The sequence below is a fragment of the Phasianus colchicus genome, chromosome 7, assembly GCF_987193195.1.
Source record: "Phasianus colchicus chromosome 7, bPhaCol1.hap1.1, whole genome shotgun sequence".
In the NCBI taxonomy this organism is placed as follows: domain Eukaryota; kingdom Metazoa; phylum Chordata; class Aves; order Galliformes; family Phasianidae; genus Phasianus; species Phasianus colchicus.
The window spans coordinates 31475465-31503456 of NC_143442.1; the positions used below are offsets into that span (position 1 = coordinate 31475465).

The 27992-nt window shown below is 42.0% G+C and overlaps 1 protein-coding gene across 39 annotated transcripts in view; it reads right to left on the reverse strand.

The window, feature by feature from the left end:
* Positions 1-27992, reverse strand: part of ZNF804A (zinc finger protein 804A) — a 455187-nt gene that overhangs the window by 236500 nt on the left and 190695 nt on the right. The window contains exon 1 of one of the 39 annotated variants that reach the window (XM_090144347.1): positions 5760-6119. The exons of 37 other annotated variants lie outside the window; for them this stretch is intronic. In XM_090144347.1, coding sequence (XP_090000473.1) covers positions 5760-5921 — 162 coding nt within the window. In that variant the 5' untranslated portion in view covers positions 5922-6119. Of the gene's footprint in view, positions 1-5333; positions 5426-5759; positions 6120-27992 lie in introns of those variants that run through there. One more of the 39 variants, XM_090144350.1, reaches the window with a different exon arrangement.

The following is a 27992-nucleotide window of genomic DNA, read 5'->3' on the forward strand; positions in this document are numbered from 1 at the left end:
GTGAGCCTGTGGCACTGATGCTACAAGCCTGTAGATGCATGCTGCGTACGTTAACACCAATTGCTCACAACTACCATATGCAACTAAACAATTTTCAGCTCAAAATGCCCCAATGGTTCCTTTCAGATCATGGGGGTGCAAGCCTACAATTAAGGATCAGTTGAGTGAGGTACCAGACAGCAACTGTCCCACCTACAGCTCCTGTCTTGTGCATAAGATCCTCAGATACTTTTTTGTACGCAGATTTTGTACTCAGATACTTATTGTTTGTAGCACAGAAGCTTTCTCTTGAAATATATATTTCATGTATCTGCTCATAAAATAGATTTCCATGTCCACCGCAACATGTTTACTTTAGTTGATCTGGAAATATAACTATATTCTGCAAAATGTAAAAGAAATAAAGGCAACAGACAGCCTGAACAACAGATGGCATTTTCAAAATACACAAGTGTAATCAATATCCGAACTCCATAGTTTTTATAAAACTGTAACTAAGGCCTAGAACTCAAATACACACACATATATATATAAAAAATTCAAAGCAGCTTAGTGCCATAAACATGAGTATGAGGTAGATGTTGGTAACGGCATAAATGGACATCCAACAGCTACTTAGACAGACCTGTACCTATGCTGTATGCTAAATGCCAACACATATTTCCTGTGCTCATGTCAGAGCTGACTTGGAGCCACAAAGCTCTCCTGTGTGGTGCAACATGGATGGAGCTGCTGCGTCTCTTATCTTCACAAGGCACATCACACTGAGCTCAGAGCTGAATCAACCACAGCAGCACAGGTTCCAGTCTGAGAACATTTGTGCCTGTCACCCTTGGAGCAGGGACCTCTACACGTCTTCTATCTCTGTAATGTCCTGTGTACGTATAGCTGAATGTACAGATACGTATGTATGTACATATAGACATACATAGAGAGGTGGGAGAGATGTTACTGTTGTAGAAAACAATGGATTTCTGTGATCAGCACATCACAATCTTCCCTGACCTACTTCATGTAACCAGGCATTTCTTTTGATCACCAATGGAGAAAACGTATTTGTCCAATTAAACATGAACAGGCATTCCACAGCCAGCTCTCCATCCCTATAAAACTTGATGAAACAGGCACGAAGGTACCTAGAGGTGAAATAGCAGGTATTCAGTCTCTAGCCACGTTCCAGCTATTCAGAAGACCAAATTAAGTGTCACTGTTTCTGCTGACCAGCCCCAACTCATACGCATGACTAAAACAGTTTCTTGCTATGTTTGGTTTATATTCTGAAAGACACTGTAAGGATTTTGCAGGTCTGTGGCTGCGACTCCAAACAGCTATTCTTTCACACAAGTGTCAATACTTTTTGAGATTATCAACTGCCAAACAGCACCTCACAAAAGAAGATGAATTACAAAGGAAGACTAGTGCCATCTGACACAAGACATAAAGAAGCACACATTAAGAATATGAAAATTTTTGGAAATCCTTAGACAAAAAGGAAGAGATGCAGCAAAGGGAAAGGTATAGATAACTAAGAAAAGTAGGGAAAATCTTCAAAGTCATTGAGAACGAACCCTGACAATAAATGGCCAATCAGGCCCACATTCATTGACTAAACCACCAAGAAATAAGCACTATTACACAAAAACACAGAAGGAGCATTGAAACATTGGTATTTTTTTCTGACCCCCATCATAAGCCCTGAGTTTCTAGTCTAAAAATTGCCTGCAACACAAAGGACAGGCAGCGATCTGTTCACGCACACCAACAAAACTAACAACATCCTTTCTAAAGGGCTGAAATTACATGAAGTACTTCAGCAGCAGATTAGCTATCATTATGAGATTACACCTATTTGAAGAATGCTTCAGATGGCAGGAACTGCCATGGGAGAAAATAAAGCCTTATTCAAGAGCCCAGATACCACCAATTTCTTTTAATGAAACTCCTACATTTTCCAAAGAAATTTATGAGTTTAGATGCTATTCTTCCACATATGCTGAGCCTCCTTCACATCAATTCATAATTCCTATTTATTTTCCTAGTAAGGAGCAATGGATTGTAATTGAGTAAGTGTGCCCTTCATCACTGAGCAGTTATTCAGGCCCATTACAGAGCGCTCACACTGCAAAGCTGTACCATCAGATAGTCAGAACCACACTAGATACACATTCCTTCGTCCTTCCCCACTGTCTCACACAAAGCTCGTGCACAAGCAGTTTTTCTCATTTAATGAAAGTGTTTTTCATGGTAGTCTGTTTTCCTCAGACTGCTTAAATCACCCTTTTCTTCATTCCTTCTCATGCCTTTCCTCTTCCCTCCGTGCATCCTGTCCTGCCTGACAGAACTGGGGTCTTTCCCTTCTCCTATTTCTTACTTTCACCTCTTATTCTTTTGCTTCCATCTCCCATATAACCCTATCTCATCTTTCTGCACTCCGTAGGCAGTACAGCTATGCAAGACTAGGGAAGTGACCTGCCTGTGAATAAGGCAACACTGCAGTTTCCCCCTCTTTACCCAAAAGGAGCTATCTGATCTTCTCCACTGGGAAAAGTGAGGTTTCTTACCTCCCCAAGGCTTAGCAGCAGGATGCTGGCTGGCTCTTGAACCCTTGGCCAACACAGGGACAAGTAGATCTCAGTCATTAATGGGAAATCTGCGTAAAGGTTCAATTTTATTTTTATTTTTTCTATTTTTTTTTTTAAACCCTTCTTTTCCAACCAAAGCAGAAGGCACAAAGCTTTGTGCTTCATGTTCCCTGCCTGGTGAGCAGGGCCTGCTATCTCTTTCTTCCTGTTACCTTATGAGAGCTTTGAACCAAAACTTTTTAAAGCTTTAATTTAAATGTGTAAAACAGAACGCTGTCAAAGGACAACCAGGTAAGAATCACCCACAGGGACAAACACATAGGAAAAAGTGTTTCTCACGTCCTCTTTTGGAGAGCGGGGCAGAAAGGAACAGTTCCAGATGAATCCCAGATCCCTCCAGAGCAGGACAACAGGCAAAAACCCTAAGGACCTTCTTCCCCAGAAACCTCACGAGCTCCAGTTTTGCAGACAGGCTAACATTAAGCCATTTAAAGACAGAATCTGGATTCGGTCTTGGCAGGAGGTTTTGATGATACAAAAGCACATATGCTGTTAAGCATTTAAGCTCAGTAGTGAAGGGAGAAAATAAACAACCAAAAACCTGGTTTCATCACTTGACTATGACCAGCACTACTTGCTATAAAACTCTAGCAGAGCACACAGAGTCTTACTGTCTCGTGGAGGATGGGGTTAGAGCCCCTCAAAAGGAGCAAGGCTAATAAACGTGCCAAGTTCTGCACAGAGGCAATTCTACGGTACGTGAACAAAGGCTGTTCTCAGGTTCTCCTCAACTTATGAGAGAGCAGGGATTTTCAGAAAACATGGATGAGGAGCACAGAAGAACACAGACCAAATATCTGAAAGCAAAATGAGAAAATGTGCCTGAGTCAGAGCTGCTCCAAAATACTTCTGGCTTTCAGACTTAGACGTCACTAGTTTTCCTTGGCTTTTTCTAGGACAGAAGACACCAAGAACACATTAAGAAAGCTGGTGTTCTCATCAGAACTTGTAGAGGTGTATTCTACTCTGTATTAGTAAAGATTTTCACCTTTGTAAGGCTGAAATCCTATCTACAATAAAAGCACCCAATCCTCCAAAGCGATCTAACATTTGATTTTCCAGTAGAGGCTGTCTGAAATCTTCTTCAGTGCCTCAGAACTGTTCATCTGAGCTACCCAACCGTGCCACACTGCAACAGTATGCGTACCTACTTGATATCAGAACTCATCCCAACACAACTAGGTCTTGATGTCTGCATCTATTTTATTTGTTTCACAGCGAGGGACTTTGCTATGCCTTTAAGAGAGCAGACATCAACAACTCTCCCTTTCTAACCCAGTGAAAACCGTCAGTCATACCACTCCCTGCCTACAGCAGAAGCTCTCAGAGGTAAGGGCTCTAATAGCAAAGTGATAACCAGTGCTGTTCTTTTTCCCCCACAAGCACCTATTCTGTCTTACAGAAAAGCAAGGTTGAGTTAGATTTCTTTCCAGAGTGTTTCAAAGCCTGTGCAGTATGTTTGTATGAAGTTTAAGATGAGTCTCCTCAAACATATTTTGATAACTATTGTTTTCTCCAAAAATAAAAATTCAAACTCTCTTTGTATCAAGGAAAATAAAAAAAAATAAAAAAGAAAACACTGCTGAAACAGGATCAATTACGAACTGCAAGATGATGTGCAGTCCCAAAGTTACAGCAGAGCAGTCTCAGCCTGCCAAACGTATCGTGACTGAAATTGTTCTGCAGAGAGAAGGCGATGCTTCACGCAATTATTTAAAGTGTTCTGAGTATTGCTACAGTAGGTCTTGGGTTGGCAGCTGTGACAGTGAGATATTACACACACATTGCCATCTCATGGATGCTACAAATATTTGTTTAAAATTCCAAGAATGTATTTCCTCATAGAAAAATATGCAGAAGCCACAGCACATAAAATTGTTGTAAGATTTACAACATGAAAGCAGGAACTTTACACTTGAAACCATCCAAAAATCTGCCTCGGATTCTCTCGTAGTAGTTACTATTTTTATGACTTGGCTCAGCCTTGCTTTAATCTCTTTATTTAGGAAGAAATTGCAAGCTTGCCAACTCCAGCAAATGTTAAGTACTTCAGTAAATTCCCCATCAATATAGAGCGTGCATTCGAGGGAATGGGAAGACGGGCAGCGAGCCCTGCTCTATCTCCTGCAGAAGGGATTGGGGAACAAGAGAGAGACGGCAGCACGGCTGAGCCCCGCCAGTCCCGACACCTCCTGCAGCACAACGGAGACAGAACAGCGCCCAGCCCGTGGCGGTGCCCAGCCTCGCGTGGGCAGAAGGGCACGCACTGGGCTGAGGTGCCCCTCTTCGCCGGCAGAAGTTTGGGGAGCGACAGCACAGCGAGTCAGCACAAGGCGGGAGGCAAGAGATGCTAAGGCAGCAACGCGGCGTGTCCGCACAGTGACAGGGCTGATCCGCTGCACAGCCATTCCCAAGTTAGCCAGCCAGGGGCTCTTAACTGATCGATCCCTTCCAAACCTAGAGTTTTGTTTTTCAAATAACTCGGCAACCAACCAGCTAGCACAAATTTCTAGGGCTTTCAAAGCCACTAGCAAAGAAATGAAGCTTTGCACCCAAAGAACCCGTACCCCAAGTAAATAAGTTTCTGTTCCTCGCTTCACTTCCAGAGTGGGACCTCCCTCTGCCCTCCGTGCCCGGGGCGATGCGAACCGCCTGGTGACCGGCACCTCGTCCCCAGCACCAGATACGCACTGGCCGCATCCCCGCACAGCTTCAGCACTCGCACCGGAGCTTCACGCCGTCGACCCCCGTGCAGCTCGCAGAGTCCTGCCCACCCCGGGGCGCCCATCCCCAGCCGTCCCCGCCGGGCTCCCAGCCAGCCGCCCGCCAACCGCCGCGCCGAGCCCGGAGCGCAGAAGCCGCCGCGAACCCCAGCGTGGGAGGTGCTGGACAGAGGCGCCGAGCCCCGCCGTAGGGCTGCGCCCCACCCCCGGCACAGCGAGGCACCACCGCACACCCCTACAGATACATCTATCGAGAACGATAACGAAAGCGCCCGGCCGGGACTCCGGCTCCCCGCACCGGCGCCGACGCACACGCAGTTTGCACCTCGCCGGAGCCTCCGCTGCGAGGGGCAGGGGAGCGCGGGGCGGGGGAGGCGGGAGGAGAAGCCATTACCAGAGTTTTGTCCCCGTTCTTGCTGAGGGGGCCTCGGAAAACTCCCTTGATGTTGCGAAAGTGCCCGTTGCTGAGGTGCGCCGAGCTGATGACGATGTAGTAGCACTCCATGGGGCCGGGGCTCCCCGGGCGATGGGGGCCCTCTCGGGAGCCCCGCGGCATGCGCGGCCCCGCGGCTCACAGCCGGCACGGCGGCGGCTGGCGGGGGAGGAGGAGGCGGCGGCGGGGGAGGACGAGGAGGAGGAGGAGCGGCGGCATCGCCGAGGCTTCGCCGGCGCCGTGTGAGCCGCCGCCCGCGGCGGGCATAGCGCTGTTATAGCGGGCGGCCGTGCCGGTCGGCTGCGCCGAGCCAATGGCAGGGAGCCACCGGGCCGGCGGCGGGCAGGGGGGGACATCGGGCACACGCCGCCTCCGCCGCCCCCCCGGGCCCGCAGGTAAAGGGGAGGGACGGGGGGCGGCCGGGAAAAGCCCTCGGCCCGCCCCGCCGGCCCCCTCCTTTCATTTTTCCTCTCTTTTCTTTACTGGGCGGGGCCGGTTACCGCGCGATCTGGGGGGTGGGGAGGGATGCTCGGGGCCCTCTCCCTCTCTCCTCATCTCCTCCTGCCGCTCCCCATCTCCCCCCCCCGCCGCCTTTCTGCGCCCGCTCCTCTGCCGCCTCTTTTGCTATATTTCTACATCCGCGTTATCATTCATGCCAAGCCGGGTTCACACGCCGCTTCACCCGGCGAGAGACCCAGCGGGTGCCGCAGGCTGACGGGGCGCACCGACGCTCACTCGCGCTGCCCCGGCGGGCGCCCCGCCTGGGAAAGGACGGCGAACCGGGGACGGCCCCGCTCTGCCCCCCGCGCCGCTGCGAACAAAGGCGGCGGCAGGAGGTGCGGAGGCAGGCGCTGCCCGCGCCGCGCCCCACGCTCCCTGCTCGGGGTAAGGCCTTCATGCAGCAGCGCCCGCTGCCAACGCCACGCTTTGTCACAGTATAAAAGATGGGCGTATGAAAGATGCTCGAGTCCCTTTTCCCCTCAGAGACCCGTGACTTGCAGCCTTAGCACAGAAAGCACCGCACATCCTGAGCCAGCTTGCCTCCTCGCTTACTTTCTCTTTATTCTACATATCTAAAAATCAAGATGCTAAATGATGGCAAATTCCAACGCTAAAAGAGAAAACAAGCCCAGAAGCATAACGTAACCTCCAAAAACAAGCCCCGGTCCGCACTTACTGCTGGCAACAAAATACCAGGAGCCTATCTGTACCATCCTCAAAAATAAAAGGAACTGCAGGTAGGAGACACGAGGGGTGAATGGGTACAGACCCTTTTCCCATCAGCATCTGTGCAGCTTGTATCCTTGGTACAGGAAGCAACTATTTATGGGAGGTGCCTCACTCCGATAAGACTTTGCTATCTCTTCTGCTTCCCATCCTACAGAGAGCAGCACAGTGTGACAGCTGTCATTCATCCTTCCAAGGCTGCAGTGCTTTGGAAGGAATCCTGGAAATACCATCAGCAGTAACTTCTGACAGCTGAGGTGCCACAGTTTGCTGCTGCCACAGTTCAAAAGAGAGGGTGAAAAATGCACACACAATAGCACACTTTTTCTGTTTGCACATACATATGTGTACAGTCAAATATAGTCAGGTTATTACAGCATAGATATAAAATCAGTATCATAAACATTTGCTGCGTTTATCATCATCACACCTTCATGCCCCAATTTCAATCCCAGGCAGTCCCACAGGTGGAAATATCACCGTGATTGGACCCCCCCGTGTTATGCACCAGGTTGCTGGAAGCTATCATGTTAGATTTCCTGGTGGTGCTGGCAAAGAAACAGCTGCCAACTGGAAGGTTTGTTAGGAAGTTCCTGTGGATAGCTGGATTTCCAAAAACATCCCGAGTTCGGGTAGGATAAACGAAGGAAAAGGCAGAAACAGTAATGAAAAATGAAAAGAAAACTATTACCACTCCATTTTTCTGGACCAGGGCACAATAAGCACCTCCTTTCTGTATATTATGTTCCCATTATGCCAGCTCCTAATCGACAGCCCCTTCAAGCAGTCACTGTTGCAAAGAACAAGAACATTCTTCTCTGAAATATTTCTGCTGCCCACTTCATTATATGTCACCTGAATTTAATTGCCTTCCAAAAGCATACATTTGCACAGCCAGGGCTGGCTGCTTTCAGCCAACACTGCTTGCACACTCTTGCTAAGCATACAAGACCATGGGAAATGAGAACAGGTACTAAAGAGCACACAATAAGCAAAATTTATGTCTTCTACTTTTTCTGGTTGGCCACTCTTCCCTTTTTGGCTGCTCCTCTGACTATCTCCAGTTTTCCTTATGTGTCCTTCAGAAGTCCCTTTCCTGCACTCTTTCTGCCTCTTTGTTTCTCTGCTATGATCACATGTGCTCAGGTGCTTCCTTTCCAAATCTTTTTTTTCATTTTAGTTAATGGCTATTTCCTAACTCCCCAAGCCTATGGCTCTACATACCTCCACGTCTTACCTATTTCCACCTCTATTCTATTCTACCTGTGACAATTAGAATAGCATCCTGCAGTTTGATACTTGGTAGAATTCATCATTCAAGTAGTAGGCACAGCATAATTCAGAGAAACATACTCCACAGTATCAACAATCACCTTTTGTTTAACAACCTCTGAAGCACATCACAGTGCATGTATTACCCACGGAATATATTCCAAGAAATCACTTATCTCACTGCTGAAACACATCCATCAAGGATGGCAAGAAGTGTCTGCACAGTAAGGCACAAGAAACTCAGTTCAGCTCCCACAGCAATTCTCATTGAATTCGCTACAATTCAGACTGTTTTAAGAACGTCTCTCTCACAGCACTCTGCTGTCTAAGATACACTTCTAAATCTTTTTTTTTTTTTAAATCATCTCCTCTACTTTCAGTCTCCTCCTATTGCTCTCCTTCATTTCTTTATTTTTCCCACTTAGCCACCCGTGTTTGCCTGTGCTCTTTAGATGCCTGCCATCCTTGCATTATGTGCAAGGAAAAATGGAAGCATCCTGTTTACCTCTTAAAGGCCATTATGGTGAAACAATCATAGAATCATTAAGGTTAGAAAATCTCTCTAAGATCACCAAGTCCAACCCACCACCAGCATGCCCACTAAATCACATCCCTCAGTGCCACATCTCTGTGCTTCATTAACACCTCCAGAGACAGAGACTCCCACACCTCCCTGGGCAGCCTGTTCCAATACCTCACTTTTTCTAAGAACTTTTTCCTAAAATCCAACCTAAACCTCCCCTAGCACCATTTAAGGCCATTACTTCACATCTTATCAAATACATTTTACCTACAGTGGGTAGGGTGGTGCAATACACCCTACCCACTACTTTACAAATGCATTCAATCATCAGCTTGAAGAAAAAAAAAAAGCAGCTGAGGCACTCCCATAGCCTCATTGCTCAGTACATCCTGCAGCACATCACAGCTGCTCCCTGTCCTGGACACGGAGATCTGCTACAGGCTAAGAAAAGGCAGCAGTGTGCTGGAGCCCTACAAGGTCTTGGGCTACACCCTCAAGTCCTCCAAAGTCACAGCAAGAGAACTGCTGAGGCTTGAACTACAGAATTTTACTGCTTGATCTTGAAAGCAGGCACAAAGATGTATTAAGAAGCGCTGCACTCTTTTATGTAAGTATAACACTTTTTTTTCTTTACTTTGTCAGCCCTGCACCCCACTCAGTCTTCCCCCCCCCCACCCGAGAAAAAAAATTAAAATTGTTTGAAGCCTGTAGCTTACAAACTGTGCTGGATGCCCTGGCACACCTCTCAAACGGTGCCTTAAGGAGCAAAAAGACTGCAAGCACTGCTGCTTCACCCCCTTCTTTCAGCTTGTAGATGGTAGGGGAAGAGGCATTCTAGCTGCAAGGTGACACTGTCAGAGAGCTGATGTGTTAAACCACACTGCGCAGCCCCTGAAACCCTCCACCATGCACACACGCAGCACAGAAAGCACCAGCAACTGAGGAATGAGTCCTGGGACCAGTCCAGGACTACCAGAATGCCTCCTCAAATCCAGTTCCATAATAACCTAACGACAGTGCAAGGAGCAATACAAATAGAAGTGGAAAATTCCATAAAACAGTATGCCCCTCCCTTCAGAAATAAAACCAACAAATGCACTAAGACCACAGAACGGGCACATTTCCTCCATCAACAGCTAAAATTCCCCCAAATCCAGCAAACAAAGTACATATCCTGCCCAACATTAAAACCAATAGAGCATTAACTCCACAGAGCAAGATCCAAGGAGATTCAAAGCAGCCTACCAGTGTCTCCTATATTTCTAAAATGGGAGCTGACTAATGAACATGAGGCTTTAAATTTTACCAACTAATTGCTTTTTAGTTAACTGTAACCAGTTACAAACTTGATCTGTTGAATATATACAACACTTCAAAAATACTTAGGAGGCAAAAGGCTTTTACCCAAAATAAATGAAGCATCAAGAGAAAACCTAGTAAAGAAAAGCAAACTAATGAATAAATAGTAAAACTGTACATTTGGAGATCTAGAATAGCAGGTAGTTTGTGGCCATTTATCAGATGCCTTTTTTCCTAGAGTTAAAAAGATCTAAGAAATCGATCACAAGTCTTGCACAGTCAATAGGAAACCACCTTTGCTTCATCTGCATCAGCAGCATGAAGAGCCACCAGGCTCCCTGAAGTTCATGCCAGGACGTGGTATTGCATCCAAGCTTTTCCACTGGGTGGTGGTAATGAGATCAAGAAGTTTTGAACTAGAAAAGCGCTTGGAACAGAACCAGTACTCATTCAGGTATTCATTCATTCCTCTCTAGATACATATTTGTGTATGAGCACACACACGGCCACATGTACGTGCACAACACTGGAAAAGTATACATTCATCACCCTTTATGCCTCACCAGTAGAAGGTGGAATAAGATAGTTTTGAGATCTTTCAGAGTATGAAAGAAGAATATTAAAACATTTTTTTGAGTGACTGGTGTGCTAATTTCATAATTAAACACCTTTTGCTTCTTTAGTATTCAGTTCACTGCCATAATCTTCTCAATATAAAAGCTGGGCAGAGCTGTGGTGATGCTGTGACACTGATAATAGGTCAGAAAGTAGAACTGTATTATTCCTGAATGAGCCAATATAAATTAGAGACCCACCAGGAAAATAACAGCAGTTAATATTTTAATAAATTTCATTGAGTTCAATGTATGACACTATTATGGCTTCCTTTAGCTTGCAATCTGTAATAGCCAGAAAAAAATGAAAATTAAAATTCAAAGCGATGTGTTTATTTCCCTAACACTACACAATTCAGAAATCTAATTTTTAGAAGAACAGTTGGCACCGTCTGAAAATCAAAATCCTCTACAGTATTTATGGTTACAACCTCCCAGTTTAAGACACCATAAATCAAACCAGACATTAATTGGTTCACTTTCACAGGGTGCTTGTTCTAACAATACCAAAACACAGCAGAATATCAAGTACACGCTCAGGGAATACACTTCCAGCACTGTACAATACGACGTACTGCCACACACAATTTAGATGGCACCCCTTTACACTGCAGCTCATACACACAGCAGATCATAGAACACTGTATTAAGCGTTAGGCATAATCCAAGAGCTTGTCTTAAACTCTCAGCAATGATGAAGTTCATCAGGATAACTGAGGCAGGCACATTTTCACTCTGTGCCCCCTGGGCAGTAGAGCGCTCAATGTGTTTTGTCAGTAACACTGCAAGGCTTCCTTGGGAACGTAAAGCAAGGTTTGGAAGTGGCCAGAGCCTCATGGCTACGCTCACTCACTGTTCAGCACCCAAGCTTCATCTCTTCTTATCTGAAGGGACCTTTATAGCTATTTTCCTTTCTTACAGCTTAAGGCAGTAGGACCCTTGCCAGAATATGCATAAGCTGCGTTACACACCGTAATAACAACTTAGCCCACAATTTTTACCATCTGCAATCGAAATACAGGTAGATACACACAGTGCTCTAATGTTCTTGAAGTACTCATTACAGTCCTCCTGAGTGGTGCTTAACACCACGGGCTTCCTGTGGGAAAGGCCCTGTTTACTCATTAGAACAATTATCTAATTTTTCCTTAATAACTAATGACTAACCAATCTGTCTGCTGTGGAGGAAGAATCTAATTGCAAGTAGGCACGCTAAAAATACCATCAAAAGGATTTATTCCACCTCAAAACATTATTAACTTATGTACTTAATTAAGTATAGCTGAATCAAAATAGCCTTGAGCATACTATAGGTTACTAGCCTGAAAACTTCAATTCCAAGAAACAAAGCTGATATTGTTCTAAAAATAGAGAGGATTTCCAAAGCCCAGCATATCACTTTTGGCATTTTGACAATTAAGAAATATTTACATAATTCATTTAATTAAGGAAAAACTTACTCAAGCTAAAAATTAGCTCAAGCTATAGCAATCACTGCATTCTAACCCAATGTACATTTTCTTGGGTATCTCGTGTAATCTCACGTAAAAACTCACGGAATCAGAAGACAAGGCAGGACATTATCAGTAGTAACACTGAGACAACTGCCACTGGTAAACTGAAAACCAGCTGCAACTTGAGAAGTCTTTTCATCCAAATTTCTAATTGCCTTCAAGTTATATTGCTCTTTTGTTGCTGAACACTGACTTGAAAGAGTCCTCTTTGTTTCCAGGATGGAAGGGAGGATGAGGTATTGCCACTACTGATGATTGCACGTTAATTTAATTAAATTAATATGCATTGTGACCTTCTTTATTATTCAAGCAGAAAGACATGTTTAATGTGGTTTCAACATTTCCCTGCCCTACAGCCACAGCCATAGAATTGTTAAGAGCAAGCACTCCTGGTGATGAAGTCCCCAGACAGGTCACTGAAAACTAAGCCTTCCCCACTTGCAACAGACCATCTCTCCCACTTCCTTCTTTGCATAATGTGTACGGTATATAAAGTTAGGTGCTTCTTTTTCCACTGCTATTATTGCTACATACATGCCAATGTTTCTTGACAGATTTGCATAATTGTACACTGCTCCTCCTCTACTCAAACCTGGATTGAACACAAAAGATCTATTAATAAAATAAGAAGGTTGCTCTGAAAGTAATGCCTCCTATTTTATGATGCTGGCGGTACGGCAGTAAAAGTTGAACCTTCCCACCAATATTCCATTACATTTTGTTACTGTGCAACAGGTGGGCAGGCTGACATGGAAGTGTGACAAACCTTTGCCTCATGCACTCAGTTCCTCCATACAGAAAAAAATGGCACCCAATGATATTCACTGATGCTGGCTGAACATTTACGGAGACCCAAAGTGGATGTGAGCAGAGAGGCAGCAGGTGGTGCATTCCAGCAGTGGTGACAATGGGTCATCTCCACTGATGCAGATTTTTATTTATTTGTTTTACATGAGCGTGGCATGCAGCTGCTTGTTTATCTCTGGTGAAGATGTACAGCTGATGGTAGTCATTATGTTGAAAAATAGTGTTTTGTAGCTGAGAATTTGCTCTACCGAAGTATTTTGTGCTCTGTACACCTGTTGTAAATACCATATAAATAAATAGGAGGCATAACTTTCAGAATTATGTATATTCACTTTTATAGAATTTCTATACTGTCATCTCCTAAGTATTTTCAATTAGCCTTTAACCAACCATACTATTGGCATTCCCATTAGAACAGATGACACTAACGTATTTGAAATACAAGAACCAGCAAGAGGACTAGAATACAAAATGTTTTAAAAAGTCAAAAGAAAGATAGAAGCCCACTGTTCCTTTGGACCTAGCATATCAAATTCCTTTGTCTAAGAAGGAAAATGCAAATTAAAAACAAAAAAGGAAAATGTAAGTTAAAAACACACAGAAGACAAGAGTCATCTGCAGGACAATTCTCATGACTCAAAAAAGCTAAGACAAATCCCCTGATCCGGAATTAGTTTCAAAACATGGAACATAAACCATCCAATAAAGCTCCACCTCTTTTGAAGCAGATTGTGAGATTTGCATTTCATATTAAGACAAATCATAGGTCCTTTTTTGCCTGAAATACGAAGTGGAAGATGACAACTATCATATCCGAATCTCTCCTTGAAACAGTTTTCCAGATTGCTGCCTAATTTGTTTTTAAAATATCTTGTTTACATTAGGCAGCACCTTACACTGTCTAAACTTGCAGCTTTTAAACTTCTTCACTGCTGCATTTTGTCAGCTAGAAATCCCCATTGATTCTATGACCCAACATAGAAATTAGAAGACCTTCAGGCTCTTCTTTTCATCTTTACAAATACTCATGCATACTACAAGACACAGTATCTCAAGTCTGTATCCCTGCTTTATTACCATTACTTTAATTCCTGATCACAAACTGATTCTCTGAGCTTCTCAGTCATTTTCATACATCATCTCCAAATTCCCTTTATTCACTTTGCAGAGCAGAAAATTTGTATGTCCAAATGACCAAAAGCATAATACTTGCAGGCAGATTGTATTTCAAGATCATGTCTTAAAGACATAGATTTAAATCCATTGGTGGATATTTGTCTCCATGGCATCCTCTGCACTATTTTTAGAACGCAAAATTGGGATTAATTTCACAATAACATCAGAAAGGTTGAAAAACCAAAGTTGCAACCAAATAACTGAGAATATTAAGGAAACGCAACTGCAAGATGAAATTGAATATAAATAAGCAGGACACACACTTACCTTACTCCTAGCACAACTAGGGCGGGTGTTGCACTAGGTAAGTGTAGCCAGACAGTGTAGGGGATGCAAATCAGCCTCACACTGGATTATCAACTATCAATTTTGACTTTCAGTTACCAAGCACCTTTGATATTTGATTCATCTCTTGCAGTTTATACTCACACAAGATGACTGGTGAGTGCTGACATGGACATATCAGACTAACCTCCTGAGCTCTTTTCAGGGATGGCAAGCCTGTGTTATCTTTCATAGAGGCATCTCAGAATCCTAACATCCACAGTTTGCTCCTTTTCAGTACAGTCAATATTTTAACTGCACCTGATGCCTCACCTTGCAAAGTATGTTTTCTTATCAGTTCTCATCTGTAGTTCATTCACCATTCATGTGAGTAACTAATGAGAGAGCTGAAAGGAAACCAAGCGCTATCTGTATTAATTTATTAGAAAGTGGCATTATTTCAATTGTGTACTCTAGATATACCAAAGCATTCCTGCATCTGAAGGCTAGCAGTAATTTAAGTGAGTTTTGGGCAAAGCATTTTCTGACCTCCTGAAAACAACAGCAGGAAACCAACTCCAGTGGATCAGAATTGGTTCATAAAGATGAAAAACCATACATCTTTCTGGCCTTTAAATTGTTCTTCTGCAGAGCGATAAGAGACATCATATAGGACCTTATCAGGATTTAATTTCCTAACTGAAATGAGAAAGGAACGTGCAAAATCCCCCCTATGGGATCTAACATTAGATTGCAGTACGTGATAAAAATACCTTTAGAATGGGTGTATACCTACAGAGATAAAATCCCATCTCGTGTTCCTGGAGATGCTTTCTATACACAAATCTATGCAGAAATAGCATACTTCTGGCTTTCTGTACTTCACTGTCATCTTAAGGAAATTTTCTTATTTTTTCTTGCAAAATCTGCTCAGAGGAACTGTATCTTTTTAGTGCTTCTATAACGATACATCGTAAAATGCTGTTAGTATAAGAGATTTATGAATGAAACCTGTCAGAGTACACGTAGTAAAGCAGTATTATTGAGAAGCTTCTTTGTAATGAAATCCTTCACTGTAGTCTACCTGTATCATAAAGGGTCTCTACACAAGACAACACTCCTATATGAAACACCTGCATTGTGTATTTTTTGCACAATGAGACAGAAAGGATGCATGTACATCTTTGCTGATTCTTGTATTCCAAATGCCATTTAGAAAAAATCCTCCCCTGCATTTTATTACATTTGTAAGCTTTGCAGCTACAAGGTGATTTCCGTATCAACTCAGATTTCAAAAGGTTTCTCCATGAGTAATGCCGTTCTTTAAATTAAGAAAATGAATGAATTTTAACCACAAAACTTAAACTTTCCCTATTACAAGATATTTACTGCAAGGCCAAAAGAAAAGATATCTACAAGCGATATATGGGTATTCAGCATCCACACATATCCTCTGGGAATAAAGGAGATGAGCAGCAATCTGAATTTAAGTACTTCCTCTGCTGCGTAATGGGCAGCATTTTAAGATGAGTGGTTGTAGGAAATGAGGGCTGCATCCCTCAGCTTCATCATTTTCTCTGTTTTGCAGATTTTGCAGTTTCACCTCCTACTGCTTGTGTGTTTTTAATGATGAGATTTAAAGCTAAAATAATTATACAGCAGTCAGAATGGGAATACTTACTATTCTAACTGACAGATGTGGTGTTCCCATTTTACAGCACTGCTACCACCATTAAAAATAGTTTTTGCTAGTTTTCTTGTATTTTTGTTTGGTTAAAAAAAAAAAAAACGAACAGCTAAAAAGCATTTCTAGTACATGCTCATCAGTCAGCTTCCTGAAAACATCTCAGAAGGTGTGGGGTTTTTTTTCCCCTCCCCTCTCCACATTTACTGGATGTGGAAGCAGATAGGATTTCCCACATTTCTCAACAGCATGTCTTCCACGTCAGCCTGCTCTGTGAATCTGCAAAGCACAGTATGCATGCTGGTAGAATGCCAGGTCTGCTTGGGAAGCCAGACTTCCAGCTAGCTCTTTATGCCACAATAAAGATCATCTGGCCTTACAAAAACACACGGCAGAGCATACCACTATATATGTTTTGGCATGAAAAAGCTTCAGCTCCAAAACTTTCCACCAGGCACGATCTTTACTTGGGCACACTTCAAGCCCCACCACCACACTGTGCTCCCATAATAGAACCTCCCTACACAAGTCAACAAATAGTTAAGTTTTACAGATATATCACCCTAAGGAACTTTTTAGTTAAACAGAAATGGCATAGCTGCCTAATGGGCACAAGGAAAATATTAGGAAAGCAGTTTGTTTGGGTAAGACAGCTACAATTAATTTTTCATTTAATTTTTTTCTTAAATTTAACGTGTTTCTGAAGATCATCCTCACTGAACACACACATGGTGCCAGGCCTACACAATATTTGATTTCCATAAGGTGTGTGGGAGGCTTTTTAAAAACCACAATTTTGTATTGTGTTTTTTTTTTTTTACATGTTAAATTATTATCATCAGATGGAGGGGAAATTAAACATTCTGAACGTGTTAGAAGCCTCAGTCTTTCGGTCTCCTATTACAAACTGTTAACTATTGCTAAAACTCATCCATTTTTGGAATGTGGACAACCTCGACAGCATCGAATGAAGACAAAATAAAAATAGAGCTTTGGCAAAGGCTGGGGGTTGAATTCCGGTGCTGAAGAACAGTGTGTGAATCTCTGTGCTGCCTCGGCACGTGGAAGTCGCCACATTAATATTGCAGCTAACTCATTTCCTAACTCCCTTTTCTGAGCAGCCAGAACGGCGGTCATGCTGGAGAAGGGGACAATCCGATCAAACCCAGGCTATATTTAGCTGAGATTTGTTTCTTCCTGACAGATGATAGGGAGGATTGCAAGCTGTTGGGAAAGGTTTGGTGAATATGTATCTATCATAGAATGGCTTAGGTTGGAGGGGACCTTAAAAATCATCCAGTTCCATCCCCCTTGCCATGTGCAGGATTGCCAACCACCAGATCAGGCTGCCCAGGACCCTGTCCAACATTGCCTTGACCGCCTCCAGAGCTAGAGCACAGACTTCCAGCAATGCACAATTCCCATCACCTGCAAATCTCAAAGCACAATTCCCTAAAGCTCTGATCCATCACCCACTAGCTGAGCCTAGAGATCAAGAGCTCCAGAAAGTGGCTGCTATCCTCAATACCATCGTCAGCCTCTCTGCTCCTGCACCCACCTATGGCATGCTCTGATGAGGTGAGCATGGAGACGCCCTATAGCATTACAATAGAAAGTGGCATCATTGAGGCAATACCACAATAAGGCAGTGTACTACCAATGCCATTTTCCCTGCTCCAGACACATTTCCAACTGCCACAAGCTTAGTCCTGCCAAAACACCCATCCTCTGGGACTGCTGCAGCCTAGCAGCCTGGATATACATGCATACTCTGGATTAATTCAATAGCTGATTGAAAAACAACAGAAACCATCCTGAATGTCAGGTGATCCCGCTGTAACCATAAATATCTGGAAGTTGTGTGATTATTTAATGCTTTCCTCTGTTTGTAAGCCTCCTAAACAGCAGCACATTCTCCAGAGATCATTGGCTTACTGTGTACCAAAGGAAATTAAACTACAGTTAAATTATGGTAAACATATTTCGTTCCCCCTAGGAATGTCTAGGTGAAAGTGCTTCATTTCAAATAGAAGCTAAATTAAAAATAATAAAAAAAATATTTAACCCCTAGCATAAATAGTAAGGCTTGTGCAAAGCTTTGCAAGAGCATATCCTCACAACCACTGCAGTATATAGAAAACGTTATTATTTCTGAGTTTTAAATCCATTTCCAAATCCTATCCTCTAGCAACCATTTTTAATTAAGTAAGCATGTATTTTATGCAGTTCCTTAAATAATAAAATTAAAGATCACAATAAGCAATATGCAGCATTTATTGACATCCACTTGTAACCTGTATTACACACAAAACTCAAATACAGAAAGAATCTTTCCATTGGAAGTGGGTACACTTAGCACCTGGGCTTCAGTTTTATCCTTTTTTTAATGCAATTCCACTGTAATTTTGATGTTGTTCCTGGATTATTTTTTTTTTCCATATCATATAAAGTCTAATAGGAACCAATTATTTCACTGTTCTTTTAAAGCTTGTACAGCACGTTGAGTATTACGCAAAGAATACTCTTGCTGTTGCTAGACTTGCCTTCTCTACACTGCCATTTAACAACCTATAAAGATGCTGAGAACACAAATCTGGAAAGAGTTCCCTCATCCTTAAACATATCCCAGGGGGTGACCTTAATGAAGTCTATGAGACCACCAATCCACAGCATCTAGCCAGCCACTCCCGAAACCCAGCAAAGGAGTTCGTTGGAACTGAGATACATAAATGCAAATCTATTGATAATAAACAGTTAGAGAGTGGTGAGCTGAATGGCTTTGCTAACTGCTTTAAATTTAAGAGCTCACCTAAGAACAAGGATATGTGCTATACTGACAGCACTCGGTACGTCATAAAGCAATTTAAACAAACATCTCAGAATTTATTGTTAACTGGCACTCAGTACCAGCAATTGACCAATAAAGACGCTTAACTAAAAAGCAAGTAGTGTCACTATTGTACAAGAAGTACAACCCTGCGAAAATCAGGAAATGCACTGCAGTGGGAAGGCAGTGAAGTACCCAGCTGAGCTATTTAGGGATGCCTCTGTGCCTGCTGCCCACAGCAACAACAAAAGCACTCTCCATATTTTCAGAAGTGAGCTACTAGGCACTAATATTACTGAAGGCTCAAGTTTTGCTAGAGCTTACAGTCTAACTCATGTGACATCCCTCCTCCTCAGCTCCAAGACACAAGGCTTGCTACACACCAACTTAGTGACAGAAGAGCCGCACCTAGGAAGAGCCCTCACTTCTTTCTAACACAAGCAATATGAAAAATTCCAATCCAGCAGCCAAAATGTTTCAAAGTACTGCAGATGCTATTTAATCTCCTGCCATTCTTGTATGCCACAGGCAAGAACATGTTATTTTTTTTAGGGTCTGCACTGAGATACTACAACTTGCAACAAGTCTGCTTCTCAAGCATGTGGTCATACACTGGTTGCACCCTTGTGCTCCTAGAGTTAATCAGCACTACAGCAAGTGTTTCTCTAAGAAGGGTTCTTTCATTATTCAGTTTCTATGCAGATATTTGAACTGAGGTTGCTCCAAAGGTAATGCCTCCTATTTATTTTCGTTTAAACTACAACAGACATGAAGGGCACAGTAACACCAGTTGGTAGAGCAAGTTCTCATCTACAAAACCACTGAACATTAATGGGAGCAATTTTTTTTTTTTTTAAACACAGTGGAATTCAAGACACTCCTTTGCCTCATATGCACTTCCATGTCAAACACCATTTGTCAGACTGCCCCTCTGCTGCCATCTGTCACACAGCAACAAAATGCAACAGAATACTATTAGGAAGGGTCAGCCTCTACTGCCATATCACCAATATCTGCTTCAGACATCATTGGCCAACTCATTAACATAGCACACTTTACTTCCATAGCACCTCTTGAATGTGTATTTATATACACATAGATATACATTATATATACATATATACACACACACTAAATGCAAGTACAGATATTTCTTCCAGAACTTTCAACCCCCCAGAGAATACATAAAATATTAATATTTCTGTTATGTATAATCAGACTACAATATATAATTTTATAAAGTTATGAGTATGATACTAACAAAGTTATAGACAGAAGTGGAAAACTCTGCATTTTGTACCACACAATAGACCTGAAATGATACATGGGCTGAATTTCTCTGAGGATGGGGATAAGCTGCTGCTCAAAGAACTTCCTACTCACGTTGGTAATTCCCTGTTACGTTCCTCACAATCAATTTTTACAAGCTGGAATAAAATAACATGACACAGGCTTGAGCAATGCTTAAAAAACTAGTCTTCAAATGCAATCAATAAAATGAGTCAAATAGCAGCATTGTCAGGACAGCAATACTGTCTGGATCTTCTTCCTGAAGAGCAGGAGAAGCTCTCCAGGAACCACATGCTTGAAAAAAAGCAACTACTGCTAGCAAAAGTGTGTCTGTAATCAACATAAGCTAACATGGGACCAGCCTCAGCCCCACAAGGTTCAGAGGTAAATGTTCTGGGTGACAGAGGAGTTGTCTTTATATGTTATTGAAAGTTATAATGTTATAATATTATTATGAAAAGACAAAGAAAGGGCAAATAGGTTACAAATGTGTCTGAGAAGAAAACTTAAAGGAAGGAGTTAACTCTGTTTCTCTTCCTTTCACCTTGCCTACCATAAACAGCCTGATCTTTTACACCATCTGAATAAGCCATTTTTAGCTGTCATGTCATTGTTGTGTTTTTTACTTCCAGTTACTTTAATGGAAAACCTTAGTTACCACAAGGCTGTTTTTCTCATGAAATCAAACTGACCTGTTAGTCAATACACAGACATAGCAGAAAGCTTCTAAGCGCCACACCGTGGCATCAGTCTGACTTTTCTCTGTGGTCCACTCTTCATTTTGTAAGTGATGATAGCTTTCTCTCATTGTGAGGAAAAAAGAGCAAAACCCATCCATGATCATCTCCTGATGTCTAAGTATAGGAAGATCAATGATAGTAAACAGTCAGGCTTAATAGAGAAAGGATGGAAATGTCCCAGAGGACATCCGAACATCACACTGCATTCCCAGTTCTCAGTGTCATTGCAATAATCATCACTGCAATTACAGAGTTATAAATATACTTACAAACATTTTTCAACAGGTCACTTTTGTGAAACAATGCAATAGAGGAAACATGACATAAAAAAAAGTGCTAAGTAGTAAGAAGAACCTTTCCAGATACCTAACCCACACAATGCTAAAAAAGATGGACAACTTTTGTTTCCCTTTCCCATTTTGTCCTGTTTGTATAATACCTCTCCCTGCTCTAATGCACAAACCCATTTCCCAATCACACAGCATCCGCGTTTCGTCTCTTGCTGGCCCATGCATTGCAAAAGAGATTTGAACTTGAACAAAGTTGGCATAATGATGCTTATAAGAAGGAGATATTTAGAAAAAGAAATAGTCGAATGAAGAAAAGTACAGTTTTTGCCTCAATTTCATATACGCTGAATAAAATTACTGAGTAGAAAAACCGATGAAAAGGATGAGAAAAATGGGGTTTAAATGAGTTTTGTTTGATGCACATTCAGGTAAACACTTAAAAAAAAAAAAGCATCTGTAAAAGAAAAAAATAGTTTTTCCAAGCAACTCATCTTCACATCTGCTTTCATTCTTTTCCAGTAATTTCATAGAAAAAAAAGAGTCATCTGCATCCAGAATGAATAATCAAGAGATAAAAATAAGGTACGGAACCAAACGAGACACTTCTCTTTGCAAGAGTCAGTGCTACAAAGGAGCTGCAGGAGCACTCAAACCAATCAAGCCTCAAATTTCTCACCTGGAAATCTGAAACTCAAATCTTTCTGCTTGCTTTAGTGTAAAGCAAACAGCAAGATCGTGAAGATCTCATAAGACAGGCTTCAGATCCTGCACTTGAGCAGGGAATTGTGTATGTGCCTCGAACACTTGGCACATGGCAAACTGTTGCACAATTCTACATAAAGCACAGTCTGCTGTATAGTATTTTGGATCAGCAAATGCACTTTTTTCCCTTTCTTTCCTGGAAAGACAGATTCAGCCTGAACACATCCGCTTGTTGTATTAACAAGTAAGCTATTCCTTGGCTGACAGACAGGTGAAACTCTGTGAAACTCACTTTTCTCCTTGCAGGATTACATCTCAGTGTAGTTATAATTCACCTCTATTTCCCTCAACTGATCAGGACTGTCTTTGATTAAATAGCAATCCTCTTTGACATTCAATAGGGTAACAGTCAGTTATAAGGCACAAAGAGAAGTTTTAGAAAATCATCACTTTGTACCATCTGGAACACTTGAAGCTTTCCCTCTTCCAATTGGACCTCAGATGTCCAAATTCCCATCCTGCACAAAGGGAGGATTTGAGGCCAACAAGTTGACCGAGAAGATTCACATAGGGAGTTTCCTTCTAGCTGGTGGCCATCTGGGAGTTAATGCTGGCAAACATCCAGAAGGACTGAGGCATAGGTCTGATGTCTATTGCTATGAGACATCCTACATTATGCAGGACACGATTCTTTATTTTCCAGTCTTTGCTGCCCAGAATAGACAAATAACAACAGCTCCTAAAATACCCAGCTTTCATTTTTACCTCATGCAATGCTCTGGTAGCTCCTGGGAGCACAGCCCTTTGCAAAGCACTCCAAGATTCAGCCCAAATGGAAAACATGTAGCTGTTTGTTGTTTTAGTTTTCTTCTCCAGAAATGATCAATAGCATCTATCTTTTATTTGCATCAGAAGCACATATACCATATTTCACATCGAACATAACAGTTCTTCGTTTTGCTCAGCAAATGGATTATAACAAATCAGCTGTGCACCCTTACAGCCAGCAGATGCAAGCGCATTTTGTCTCCAATTCAGTGTGCCATGAAAGGACAACCTGTTCTTCTGCCTCACAAATCTTGGAAATAAAGCAGCATCAGCTGCTTTGAAACAAACAGTAACAACATTCATTTTCCCTCAGGCAAATAACTTGTGTGCTGCTAATAACATCCCTCTTTTTTTAAATCCTATTGTAATCTCTCAGCATAAAATAATCTGAGATGAGACATAGATAAAGTAGGAGGGAGAAGCATCCATCCTCACTGCTAGGTAAGGAGCTAGCAAGAAGGGGTTACGTGGCCGTAAGCATCACAAATCAAACTATATTTAGGCCAAAGAAAAAAACAGCAGCCCTTCTCAGACCAAATTCTCTCCATCCCAGGGGTTTTTTTCTGTCACATAGGTTCACTGACAACCTCTGAAGAAGCCATGAAGCCCTTTCTTCCATTTCTGTTCCCACTTGAAGTAGAAAGGCCTAAAACATAGAACAGCCACCAGCCATGGCATCACTTTCTGCAGCCCTTAGCACATCCCCAGAATAAGCAGAAGAGTGATTCAGCTCTTTTAGAGCTGTATTATTCCTTGGCTGTTAGTAGAATAAAACTACAGGAGACAGTACCAATAAAGGCACTCCCTCCTTTTTCTGCTCAGTTAACCTTACAAAGGTTTGTCTTCACACTGCCCTTCTTTAAGACCTGGCATACACGGGATTTCCTATGGTATAATCACCACCAAAATGCAGTTTAAAAGAGTTTTTTCTCTTCAACATGAATGGTATTTGAAGAGCATACTACCGCTTGAGGAATGCAGAAAATAGCAATAGATGTTTGGCAGTAAGAACAGTGCTCAGGTAACAACAGCACCCATATTTTTCTTTTCCCTCACAAGGGATGCTACAGAAATTGTACCGCAGATACCCAAGAAGGAAGGAGGAAAACATTTTTTTCCTCTTAAAACAACAAAATCATCCCTGATTTTACGGTATCCATGTGGGTCTCAGCGTAGCTCTTGCTCACTCAAGTCCTGACATAAAATGTACTCAAACGTTTACTCCCCCTCCAGCCACATCCCCTGAGTGCTGAGTATTTGCTAAGCACTAACAGAGACTCCTCCTCTTCTTGCATGGATGAGGCAAGCTGGTGACCCTCAGAGCCACAAGTGGCCAAGTAGAACTTGGCAAGGTGCAGATAGAAGGATTTGGTGACAGCACCAAGACCCAACGGCTCAAAGCACATCACTGGGATGATTCATGCTGAGGAAGAAACGCATTTGCTGGTGACTCACAGGATGGCAAGTTTGGAGCTTAAGCTCTGTGTTCAGTCCTTAGCCCAAGATCCTTTAAATAATCTTTTAATATGAAGTTTAGTTCGCATACCAGGCCAGAGCTCCTTCTGCTAAAACTAATTGGAAATGGATTGAGAAAAGCCACTTGCATTAATCAGTCTGAATGGCAAAAAGAAAATAAGCTGAAAAAAAACATTAAGTATATCTTCCTAGAGCACATCTGAAAGCCTGCTAACCAAGCCACAATGACGCAGCAAACATCCTGACTTGGGCTCCGTGGAAAAGCAAGACTCCATGCAGCACAGACCCACAATCCTGACCTACCTCTTGTCCTCCCCAGAAGACTACCAGATGGCTTCCACCATTTGCCAAACGTGACATTTTAATGAGAAAAGCCTTTATCTGTTAATCAACAAAGATGTACATCCTCAAGTTTTCTGAACTGATTACATGTTTACCAATGTTAACCAAGCAGATTATAAAATATTTCATCAGCGAATTTCTTTGAAGCATTTCATTGCCAGTAAAGCTGAGCTCTAACATCTATCACAACTTAGACTGATACATTGAACATCTTAGGAATTTAAATTTCATAGCAAAGAGAAGAACAGAAATGTTAATATCCATAGTCTACTCATTTTTCAAACCAATATTCCCATGGCTACTTTGTTACCACCAACACAGACAATTGCACAAATCACATGCCTAGGATATAAGTAAAAAAGAAACTAACTAGAGGTCTGCTATTTTTTAATATACAGAGTAACAGAAAATAGTAGAAGTGCCCCTGCAGCCAAGAAAATGAATGCTGTATAGCAGGAACCCCCTGTGCATCCATTAGAGCAGACATACCCCAGGAAAGGTTACTCAGAGGTTATGGAATAATCATTTCTATTAGATTTCCAAGCTAGAGAAGATAACCATCTATCTGGAATTGTCTAGGAACAGTGTAATCTCACATGACACAAGTGTACAAGCTAGACAACGCTGCTCCTCCAGTTTTAAGATGCTAAATTGCTTGAACCTCTTGCCCTTTTGTTATTTCCACTGACACTGTTCTTCCTGTGCCTATAGATTATGAAAACTGAAATAATAAAACAAGTAACTCAATGCATTGCTCAACTCTCTTCATACAGAAATTTTTATGGACCTATGAAATTTGCAAGAACATTAAGAAATACTAGAAGAATAATAGTAATATGATCATATTCATAGACATTTTTCAGAATTTGTCCATCAGCCTAAGACCTCTATTTCTTCCAGTTATATTGCCTAAGTCATTTCCAAGTGGGCAGAAACCTTTGCCTGTGTCAGTGCAAAGACCTTTGATCTTCTGCCTGATAATCAAATTAACTTTCTCTTTTCCACATTACTATAAATCCATTTCCCTAAAGACTCAAACATAATTATCCTATGCTGTAAACTCAAGATACTTCAGCAATAAAATCATTGTCACTTCATCATCTGGGGATGGAAGTGTGTATCTACTTAAGAACTTCAGTACTTCGGCAAATATCTGTATTTGAAATATCATACAATTGCAACATTTATTCCTTGTTTTTAGATGTTTGTTTACATCTTTATATACAAGATAAATTTTTAGTCCAGTGAAAGCAGGTTTTGATTTTATTAAAGGAAGGTAGCAAGTTAACAGTAAATAAAATTCATCTGGATCTTTAAAGAAATAATTAACAAAAGGAGAAAAGGAAAAAGGCATGCCTATTCTTGCTTACGTGTCATAGAATAGCCTCCAAAAAATCCTAACTACAGAGACAAACTACATACAATTTGTATGAAGGAAAAAAAAAAGGCAGAAACAATAGAGAATAAGTTATGCACAGATTTTGACCATTTCCTCCTTTTATGGAAGAAAAGGAAAGAAACAAAATAAGAGAATTTCCATTAGATGTTCTGTGTGTTGAGGAATTCCAGTAAGACCAGGTACCAGAAATTAAGATTAGGCTCCTTTCCAGTGCAGGATTTTGTCATCAGTACACCTGGAGGTGATCAAGCCAGGTTGGACAGGGCAGTGGGCAGCCTGCCCATGGCAGGGTTTGGAACCAGGTGAACTTCAAGGTCCTTTCCGATCCAAGTCAGTCTATGATTCTATGCTTATCAGTGGAGTGGAGCCACAAACCTCTGGGGCCTGGCAGAACACCAGGCATCTGCCCTTATCTTTTCACAAGAGTTAAAGCAAGGTCAAGCAGCTTCTACTGCAACTTGCAGATCTTACCAACTGCCTTGGTGAGACACACTCAACATGGCTTTGAATGTCCTCATCACCACAAACCAATTAAAAGAGCTGAGGACTTTTGTCAGTTCAGTCTCCTCGACAAGATCTGGATGGCTAACAATCACGTTTTCAACAGCTTTCAATTCCTAGTGTATTTGAATTGTTTCTTTGCTGGGTATTGTTCTCAGCACTTCGGTGGCTTTACTCACAGTCAGGGGCTGCCTCCAAGAGCACCCCAGCCCTTCTACCCAAACACATACAGCAGCTCTCTGTGCTGCACACACAGCACCACGGTTGCAGCATCCCACCAGCCATGCCCACTGAGGTTGCCTGCAGGGTCTCTCCATAGACACCCATTTAAGTGACTCTGGAGGTGGCAGACCTTGCTATTTCCACACCAATTCTGTAAGAGAGATAAGCAAGTAGTGCTTCCTGCAGCCTACAGCATTAACCAGAGCAAGCATGCACCCTATCAGACTTCCAACTTTACAGCCATCGCAACATGCTCTTGACAGGCATCACTTAGTTTTATTTCAACAATTACCAGAAGACATTATGTCAGCTTTAGTAGCATTCTTCTACATTTACCATTTGTTTCCGCTGAGGAAAAAAAAAAAGCACAGTAAAAATGGGCAGAATGTTAAAAAAAGCACAAAGAGCCTACTTTTAGGCCAAACTAGACCTTCTACTCTTACACTTGAGAATGTACACGTGAAATGTATATACATATACACACACACCCACATAAACAGTGCATACATACATATCTGCTTATTTTGGAGAGAAGGGGAAGAAAAGGAATTGGAAAACAGTTCTCCCTTCGGTACGGGAGCTTTTTCCAATAATCTCTACTTTTCCATGCAACGCTAATGCCACTAAACTTCAGAGCTATGTCAGATGTAATTACAGGCAAAAAGGAAAAAAGCTTGAAAGGATTATATACCTCTGACTGCTACTTGTAGCTAAATACCATCCTATGGGGCTTTCTCCTCTGGAGTATAAATGTAAGTTTCACGATGAAACAAAATATATTAACAGTTGTAAAAAAAAAAAAAAAAAAAAGCCTAAATATTATTCTGGTGGCAAGGCAGAGTTTGGAATTAAAGACTACTTTAGTACATCTCTCGGTCATTGTTTTGCTTTCAGAGGACTGCAATTTTATAAGCATTAAGACTGCTAGCTGGTACTGTTGATTTGCCAGGCATCTTTGGTACAGTACTTCACACCTCCTCTGTCAGATGGGAAAAAACACCAATGCAACTATACTTGTAATAATAGGTATTGTTCTTCTTACTTACTCCATGAATGTTTTCAGGGTAGAATTCTTTCTTCCACTGTAAGAAATTACATTTGAGTTCTTTTCACATAAGCTTATTCAGTGTTTAGAATCTTGATATGAATGGAAAGTATCATTATGCACCATTGTTACAGTGATAATGGGAGTAGCTG